At 38.3% G+C, this 9,917-nt stretch overlaps 1 protein-coding gene across 1 annotated transcript; it reads left to right on the forward strand.

The window, feature by feature from the left end:
* Window positions 1-513: 513 nt before the first annotated feature.
* LOC148737014 (macrophage mannose receptor 1-like) lies at window positions 514-5,101 on the forward strand. The gene is made up of 3 exons (XM_088749233.1): window positions 514-532; window positions 1,428-1,805; window positions 4,662-5,101. The coding sequence occupies exons 1-3, from the start codon at window positions 514-516 to the stop codon at window positions 5,099-5,101; spliced, it is 837 nt and encodes a 278-aa protein (XP_088605359.1).
* The last annotated feature ends 4,816 nt before the right edge of the window (window positions 5,102-9,917 follow it).

Genomic DNA, 9,917 nt, shown 5'->3' on the forward strand with positions numbered 1-9,917 from the left:
TCCATTTTATCTGGGTATGCAGTCAATGAACTAACTAGACCCGCAATAAAGTGCTCCGACAGAATATCATTTGTGAAAAGGGTGCTCTTAAATCTTGGTTTTGGAAACGCTTTACGATTTTGACACTACTTTAAAAAATAAAGGTAAATGAAAGTCGTGAGCGCGCAGTTAGATGAATCACTGCGTAAACTACGTCACTATCAACAGAATATACCGCAGCATTACTATCTCTTCGGTACCCTGGTAAATAGTTTATGCGCTCCGAATAGCCGGTTAACATTTTTTTCGCGAGGAACACTCGTTTTTACAATTTCTCCGTCAGCTCCCTAGGGAAGGAAATAAAAGTTATTGGCAGAGCCTAAAGATCACGTAGCAAAGAAAATGCGCTACGATGCATCAGTACCAGTCTAACTAGAAATCTAATAAAGTTTGTCATTGATTCAAATGTTATTCTTGATATAATAATCGATGCGTTTGCTCACTTTCTCTTCTGCAGTTATCCTTCCTTTGATGATGGAGTTGCAAGGAACAGGTGAGGCAGTGTAATTCAAATTTTATGCATCTTAAAATGAATAGGAAAAAATATTATGAGGCTTATTTATCAATAAATTTTGATTATTTACTATAATCAGTCATAGATATTACGTTGGTACATCAGTCCGATTGTGGATCTAAACGTGAGTTGAAGAAACTAAACAATAACTGAACAAGAAAAAATAGAGAATAACAGCGCTTTCACTTTGATCTCCCCAATTTTTACCCTTAAAACTTAAGCTGATTCCTCAGTATTGCATTGCGCAACCCGTATTGCGCATAGAAATCACGGAATCGGGTGAAAAAGTACGCGCATTTCGAGAACGCGATATTGTTTTTAAATCAAGGACCAGGTAAAAAGGTACAATGGTCCTCAGCTCTTGGACGAGCACGCTGACCTGTATTTCTTACTGCATAATTTTGGTGTACAAATTATCCCGTTTAAATTGGAGAAGTTTAAAAAAAATCGTCGACGGTAAAAAATATACAGCTAAAAGTGTGCAAAAGTCCTGTTGATGTACCGTGAGCGGATGAAATGACGCGTGTGGTTAGAGCCAGTACAGGTATAAATGGGGTGTACAGGCACAAGCACGATGATCTTTCTTTTTTATTGTATTTTTCGAAACACACGCTGGTAGGGAACATGTAGGGAAAGTTGAAAACAGTTTGTGCGATAGCCTTTATTTTCTGAGGAATCACCTTAAACCTAATTCTAATTTTTGCGTCAGTGAAGTAACGAGTTTCAGTGCTCATTGTTAGTTAGGCATGAATATTATTGATATAGACAGCATTTTTCGTCTCCATTTTCATCATTATCGTTATTGCTGTCATCGTTACGATCTAAAAATATGTATTTTTTCTTTTATTCATTTATATATTTATGTTTCTCATAGAAAGTCTATGTACCCATTTAAAAAATTCTTCGTACATCTTTACAAAATGGGGAAGAAATTATGGGGACAACTATCGCGTCTGCCGCCGTCATGGAGGATACCTTGTTTCCATCGAAACCGATGAAGAATGGAAATTTATCAATGGTGAGATTCAAAAGCGTAATAGTTCAAATACTACTGCGTGGCATATTGGTTTATACAAGCCTTACAATGATGGGACTTGGACATGGTTTAGTGGACAGCCACTGAATATTTCGAAATGGCGAGATTCTGAGCCAAATGGTAACGACTACATCGCGGAAATATCCAAGAATGAAGGCCTCTTTAACGGTATCAGTGAATATGATGAAAATGCCTTCATCTGTGAATTTCCTCAGGGTAAGCAAACATTCCACCCATAAAGTACATTAAGTGCTAAACCATTTCCGCTTAGCCCTGGTCCCGTTAAAATTTATTTCAATGATTAATTTTCAGAGGTAAATATATTGCTCTCACAATATCGAAAGCCTCTCCTAACTTGAATGTGTAAGCAGTGAATAAACTGTTTAGTGCGCATTAGCGGTTTCAAATTAGGATAACTCACACTTGTATTTAATTATGCGTTTTTTTTCAGCCCGTTCTGATCAAATAAGGGAGGGGAGGTGGCTCAGGCTGCTAGAAAACCTTGTTATAAGTGTCATACAATAAGTACAATAATCGCATGAGCTTACAGATAGTTTAAGTGCAATAATTCAAATTAGAATATCCGAAATAGGAGACGTCGCTGTGAAGAAAAACGTGTCAAGTACCACTCCTGATAAGAGGAGCTTTCTGACCATAAAAGAGTTTTCCGTAATTTTTTTCCCATGAAAAATTTCGGGACACATGTTATATCAAAAGTTTCATCGTTCTAGAATCATACTTTATTTTGCTGCGCCGCAAGCCACAGCAAGTTTCGACGGGCAAAGCGCCTGAAAGAAACTCGATCGAAAGGATACATTTCTCAACATTTGTCGAGCGAGCGTTCACTGCAGTCGGTGAGTGTTTGTATGTTGTGTTCAAAATAACACGTCGAAGTATTCCTCTTTGTGCTTGAACGAGTGAACGATAATTAGATACAGTAGTTTCGGAAAAAGCGTGTCGGAAAGAGTACATGATAGCCCCGAAAAGTATCGTGGGTAGTCTTCAGATCTTGGCTCCTTGACCTCAGGATTTCGAGGAAGTCTGAGAAAATGTCACCTTAAGCACAAAAATGACAGATTTGATGAACTTATTTTGTTTACATAAATGACTTTTCTATTCTAACCTGCATAAAAAACGAAAAAAAAAATTTACCCCAATAAAAGACGAAAACTCATGTAAGCTTAAGGAGAGCGAATTCTATTGCAGCACCATGTTATTTTTGTTTTGTTCCTCTCTTATTAACGTGCATGTTGGTATTTCTCCCCTGATTTCTAATCTTTTTTTACATATCTTTTTATCTATTTCACTTGTTTGAACTAATTGATCACCGGATACTCTAATTGTCTTTCGAGACCGATGCGTGCGTATGCACTCTTGCTATATTTTTTTTTCTGAGAACCATTCTGGTATCAACTGTTTACGTTTAACTGTGTAACTTCGGTTGTAAATTTTCGAGAAATTACACTCACAGTTAACATTTTTGTAAAAGCTCGACACGATGGAGGACGGAGAGAGGGATTAGCTCCGCGATGAATTTATCGATATTCCAAAACCCAACTACCAAAATTACATGAACTCACAGACGTGTGAAGTTAAATATCCTCTAAAAAAACAGATCAGAGAGGGTGGACGCCGTAAAGAAGAAAGATGTTCTGTATTGATTTACACTGATCAAACATACCCCTCCGATATTGAAAAATACGAATAGAAATGGAAAATAGAAAATAGGCCACGTTTTCTAGCCTATTTCTTAATATCTTTAACGGTAATTGTGATTATATTATGTTATCACCATTATCATAATTATCATTTTTTTATCATCTTCATGATAATTATCTCCGTTTTCATTTTCATCATTCTGTAGAGTGCCCCATTATATCTTTTAAAAACTTTTGGTACACGTTTACGGTGGATTGGGATCGGGATCGGGATCGGTATTTGCAGGACTCGAACAAATACGTGGCACATTGGTTTATGCAAGGATTGCTGGGGTGGGAATAGGAATTGGAGATGGTAGTTTAGTGGAGCACCACTGAATAGTTGGAAATGGTGAGATTTTGAGCCAAATTGTAAAGTGTCATACAATAAGTACAATAATCGCATGAGCTTACAGATAGTCTGAGTGCAATAATTCAAAATAGAATATCCGAAATAGAAGACGTCGCTGTGAAGAAATATGTGTCAAGTACCACTCCTGGTAAGAGCTGCTTTCCGACCAAAAAAGAATTTTTGTTTTTTTTTTCCCATGAAAAATTTCGGGACACGCTATATAAAAAAGTTTCATCGTTCTAGAATCATCCTTTAGTTTGCTGCGCCGCAAGCCACGGCAAGTTTTCGACGGGCAAAGTGGCAGAAAGAGACCGGCGCGATCGAAAGGATAGATTTCTCAACATTTGTCGAGCGCGCGTTCACTACAGTTGGTGAGTGTTTGCATGTTGTGTTGAAAATAACACATCGAAGTATTCTTGTTTGTGCTGGTACGAGTAAACGATAGTTATATACAGTTTTTTCGGAATTCACTGACCACGAGATACCCTAATTATCTTTCGAGACTGTCGCGTGCACTTTTGCTCCTTTTTGTTTTTTTTCTTTTTCCTGACAACCATTCCGGTATCAGCTGCATACGCTTAACTGTGTATCTCCGGTTGCAAACTTATGAGAAATTACTTCCACAGTTTACTCTTTTTTTTTTTAAGCTGGATCAGATAGAGGAGGGAGAGGGGGGGTCAGTTCAGTGATGAAGTTACCGATATTCGTAAACCCGACTACTAAAATTACATGAACTCACAGATATCTGAAGGGAAATATTTTTTACAAAAGCAGATCAGAGAGGGTGGACGCCATAAAGAAGAGAAATATACTGTATTGATTTACACTGACTAAACATACACTGCGGATATTGAAAAGTGCGAATAGAAATAGAAAATATAGAAGAAACCACGTTTTCTAGCTTATTTTTTTTCTATCCTTTGGTGATTGTGATCACATTATGTTATCATCATTATCATAATTATCAATTTGTTTATCATCATCGTGATAATTATTTTTGTTTTCCTTCTCATCATTTTGTAGAGTGCCCCGTTGTATCTTTAAAAAACTCTTGGTACACATTTGCGACGAGGTATGTGAGGTTTTACCATTGGGTCTGGTACCGGCGCTGGGACTGGATAAGAGCCGCCTGCAAAACCCTAGGAGGAGACCTAGTTTCCATCGAAACCGAAGAAGAATGGACTTTCATCACTGGCGAGATGCAAAGGCGAAATAGGTTTCAAAATTTGAGGAGATTGGTGATTGGTTTAAGAAAAAAGGCTGGGAATTGGACCTGGGTGAATGGAAGACCGCTGACTATTTCCAAGTGGGGAGCAGGGGAGCCAAGTGGTGACGGCAAAATGTCTTACATATACAAGCGGTCTTGTAATGGCGAACGGATTATAACTTTTAGTGGCAGTGAATATTTTAACGCCGGTTATATTTGTGAAATTCCCAGGGGTAAGACAAATTTACCATTTTAATAATTGTTTTAAGAGTTAGTAAACTAAAAGGCACCAGAAGCCCTAAGGGGCAGCCAAAAAATTATCATGCAAGCGTTTTTCGGACTTACCACAGAAATTATAAACCTTCTGAGAGTCATGGTCAAATTTATATTTGCATAGATAGATTAGATTTGAGACAATTCAATTAATGTTTTCATGATATACATGTGTAAGGTTTACCCTTGTAAGTAGAGGAAGGGTAACAGATGGTTCAGTTACGGTTTGTGTACCTACAACCACCCTTACGAGTAGAACAGCATTTACGAAAACTTTCATTTATCGGTTATTTTCATTTTTGCTCAATTTGTTTTTGTTTCTACTAAACAAAATACAGTGGAGCCTCTATGAAGTGAACACCCACGGGACCTTCCCCGGTGTCCGTTTAAAAGGGGGTGACCGCTTAAGAGCAGATCCGTGCAAGCATCAATCAAAATCGCAAATCTTCGGCAAAGCTGCAAAAAAATCAAATTCTCTCGTCTTTTGCATATGGATAGCCTTTAGTAATTATATGAATGCCATGCAGTTTTTTCCTTGAAATAGCTGTTAATTGCTGAGAAAAACGATGGAGGCCGTTTTCAACATAGACACAATTTGGCGATCCCAAACACGTGCAAACAGGATGGAAATGAGTCGTGATTCACTTGACTCGCTTGTCAAAGCTAATTCCCTAGAAAAAGCTGTCATAGTTCCAATTTGTTGTATAACTCTCCATGGTCTAAACACCATGATTTCATAGACATAAGATTTATCTGAGAGTTAAGAGAAGTAAAGAAGTTATGGCTCCACCGTGCTTCGTAAAACGGTAGGCGAGAAATAACGATAAATTTGAGCATGTGCCCGTGTTTAGAATTTCGTAAGATTAAGAATGACGATACCTGAGTTAACGATCTTTCAAAATATGTTAAGTTTACTTTGGGGAAATGAATGTGGGATTTTTAAGAATTTGTTGAAAATCGTTGAAAAACGAAATACCTAAAATCACGCCATGTTGTGTATGCGTGCCATTACAAAAACAAAATCGTTTTTGTTTAAGAAATCATGGCAACTCAAAAAGCGTAAAGAAAAATGCAAATATACTGACTGAACTTGGATATGATATTCTCGAGTTTTTAAAGTGCTTCATTTTACCGTTTGTTTAATTTCATTCATGAGGTTTATCATGAACAGAGAAGCCCGCCTCTGCTGCCACGATCAAAATCGGCTTAGGACCTGATTACATGAGCCGGGCTGGCTCGGTTAGCCGGGCTGGCGTCAGTTTGCCGGGATCTCGGCACGTTTGTCAAACGCAACAAAAATCAACCTCGCGATTACATGACAACCGGGCCGGCCGGTAAGCCGAGATCCCAGTATCGCGGTGCCGGGATCCCTGCCAACCGGGTTGAAATTTTCCCATATAATCGTGTTTAGGTGGGTCAGCCCGGCTGATTAAGCCAGCAAGAGTTTAGCGGGTAATACAATGCTCATGCGCAATGGTCTCAATTTCATGCAAACATGGCGGCCACGAAATTTAAGTGGACGATTTTGGAATGGTTGACGACCTTCTTCGCGCGCTCGGTGAATTCAAAGCTAATATGGAGTATCGCAACGTGGACTTCAATGCTGATAAAAATAAGCAATATGAAGCAGTGAGAAAGGCGATAGCGACAAAGTATTCTCCTGGCGATGTTGACTTGTTTGGGCCAGAAGAAACTACTGCCATTCTCGAGGATGTTGAGGAGTCTCAGAGGAAAGAGTTGGTGGAAAAAGCCAAGTCAGAGAAAGCGCTGATCAAGAAAGGTTATTCCAGGTTGATGGAAAAGATAAAAGAATTGCTGCAAAAATTTAGTAATGCTGTGACAATGGGATCTAGAAGTGGTTCTGGAAAGTTGGTAATGGAGTTCTATGATGTAATGGTAAAGATACTGGGGAGGATCAATAAAATCAAAGTTCACTCCGGTCTCCCGCGGTTTATCACCCCAGTCATCAACCGGGCTGGCTAGCCTCATGTAATACCGGGCTGAATGTCATCTAGGCACACCAAAGCAGCCCGGCTAACCGGGCCAGCCCGGCTCATGTAGTCAGGACCTTAGTTTTCAACGAATTCTTCCTAGCTCACCTTTCACATTTGTACTCTTGATACTGTTATTACAAATTTTTCTGAAAATTCTGAAAGAAACCATAAAAGGGCTGACAATAAAGCCAACTAGTTCAAGCATGTGCTATGCAGTTTACCGTGGACCGATTTGAGATTCTATGCAGACTAAGTCTTGCTTGCAAAGCAACACAAAATTTGTATATCAGGCTGAGCAAGAGTTCGTGACAGTAATTGGTATATAGAGTGGATAAGGTAATCCCAGTGGCCAAGATTGGGTCTTTTAGCCATATGTCTCTTTTCTTTTGTTTTCGACGATCGTTGTTCCGAGGTTTTCAATCAAATCAGTTCAAAGCAGGAAAGAGGTCTCGATGGTTTTCATTTGACAGAACTACCTTACTTAATTTGCATAGCGCGACAATATAATATGATAGATTTGCGAACGTGGACTGGCGACTATACTCCCGATAGAGCAAAAACCTCCACCATTTCTCCAAGAGCAGGAACACGCAAAGTATTGTCTTTCTTAAATTCAGAATTTTTATTTAGTTCACGTGGGAAATAAACATGCACTAAAGAGGTTGATTTAATTACATAAATTGAGTTGTTCGATTCTTCAAAAGTAAGTAAAAAGAAAGATAAATTTTTGGTAAAATACTTTATTAGCGATTTAAAGAGAAATCTGCTACCCCAAAGTAACGCACTTTAGAAAGAGACCGCATACTTCCTTTCCCCCCCCCCCCCCAACTCCATGAACAAATTCGACTGTCAAGCACTTGAAGCTCGTTCGGCCTCTATGCAAATTTTTTTTATAGATTCAAGCGAAACAAATTTGCATACAGTCTGTCAAACAGATAATTGATGAACAGGACCGATGGCAGAAAACTCTAAACGTAAGCCTTGAATAGTCGGCTCGATCAGTCTTTTAATGAATTTTGTCGCAAAGAACACCAACACGTCGTATCAAGCACACAAGGAATACAAATCGGAAAGTTTAGACGTTTTCAGGAGCAGCTGTTTTGATGGAGCCGCGACATGAAGTGACGGTGCAGATGTCAAACTTACAGAGACCGCAGAATGGAGAAAACGGCAAAACAGACTGAAACTCTGGACTCATATGAACAGCTAAGAATATAATATTTGAGTTAAGGTTATTATATTTACTTTGCTACATGCATCGGAGTCGTGTTAATTTTTATCATATCAATGTCTTGATGATCACATGAACACCCCAGGACGGCGTGATTTTTTTGTCTTTCTTCACGAATTTAAAAAAAAATGTAAAAAATTCCAAATTCATTTCCCCAAAGTAAACTTTACATATTATGAAAGATCATCAACTCTAGTATTATCATTTGTAATCTTACGAAATTCTGAGCGGAGGCACATGCTAAAAATTATCGTTGTTTTTCGCCTACCGTTTTACGCAACAATGGAGAGCCATAACCTTTTCACTTTTCTTGAATACTGGAAGTAATCTAATCTTTATGAAATCACGGTGTCTAGACAATGACAACTTATACAACAACTTGGAACTGTGATAGCTTTTTCTAGCGCAGTTTTTTTGATACGCGAGTCGAGTGACTCATGACCTATTTTATACCTGTTCGGTGTCGCCAAATCGATCCCGGGACTAAAAACAACACGTTTTCATAGTTTCGGAAGCAAATAATTTTTTTGAGGAAATAACTGCACAGCAATTGTATACTTTCTTAAGGCTACTTGTATGCAAAAGAACAGCGAATTTTAGTTTCTTGCCTTTGCCGTCCAATGTTTGATTTTTGCACAGATTTGCTCTTAATAGAGTTTTGTAAAAATTGCGCAATTTATGTAAACGATTGACATTCAACGGTTACTCTGAACTGTGATAAAGTTCCACATCGCTAACAAAGCTATCCAGAGTTCAATTTCATTAACTTTTATCAACAACTCTAATTTGTTGGTAATAATGCAAAAACAAGACAGCAAAACAGTCACTATACGCGGGGACGTAATCACATACACTACAATGTCAATTCATTCCGGTGTCCACTTAATATAGATTATTTTACAATGGAAACTAGCAAGATATAATTTATTTAAGAGCTAAGAGCCGCATCCGCTTAATAGAGCTGTCTGCTAAATAGGGGCTCGTTAAAGAAGGAAAAGTAAGACATTTATTTCACGACCATGCTTAGTGTCCGCCTATAAGAGGGTGCCCATTTAATTGGGGGTCCGCTTAATTCAGTAGTGGTCAATACCAAGTGTAAGAAAATAACGCACGATGATCTCATACTGATTGGAATTAAACTGATGTTGTTAATAAAACATCCGTTCCTTTCGTTACAGGCGCAAAGCAGCGGTTGACAAAAATGAATAAGTGCTTTACTGAATAGTAGTAACTCTTAGAAGAGACCAATATACATTCTCTTTGTTTTTTTTTTTTTTTAATAGTTTACTTCCCCTTCATTTCATTTGTAATTTTTTTGAAGCAGATTCAGCTTCCGGACAAAATTCCTCACAGGACTACCACCAGGTCTACATTGAACCACCTTGCAACCCACCATCTAATGCTGAAGGTGACGTAGAACATGTGCCAATTGCAAGTACGATAAAGAATCCGTTATCAGACAAGCAAATCTACAAAATGTAAACTGCTAAGTGCCTAGATCCAACAAACTTACTCTAAGAACGGTGCTAAGTACAAAATTTGTAAATTAAGCAAGGAGAGAGGAAGGGAGGAAA

This window comes from Stylophora pistillata, chromosome 2, assembly GCF_964205215.1.
Source record: "Stylophora pistillata chromosome 2, jaStyPist1.2, whole genome shotgun sequence".
NCBI classification, from domain to species: Eukaryota; Metazoa; Cnidaria; class Anthozoa; order Scleractinia; family Pocilloporidae; genus Stylophora; species Stylophora pistillata.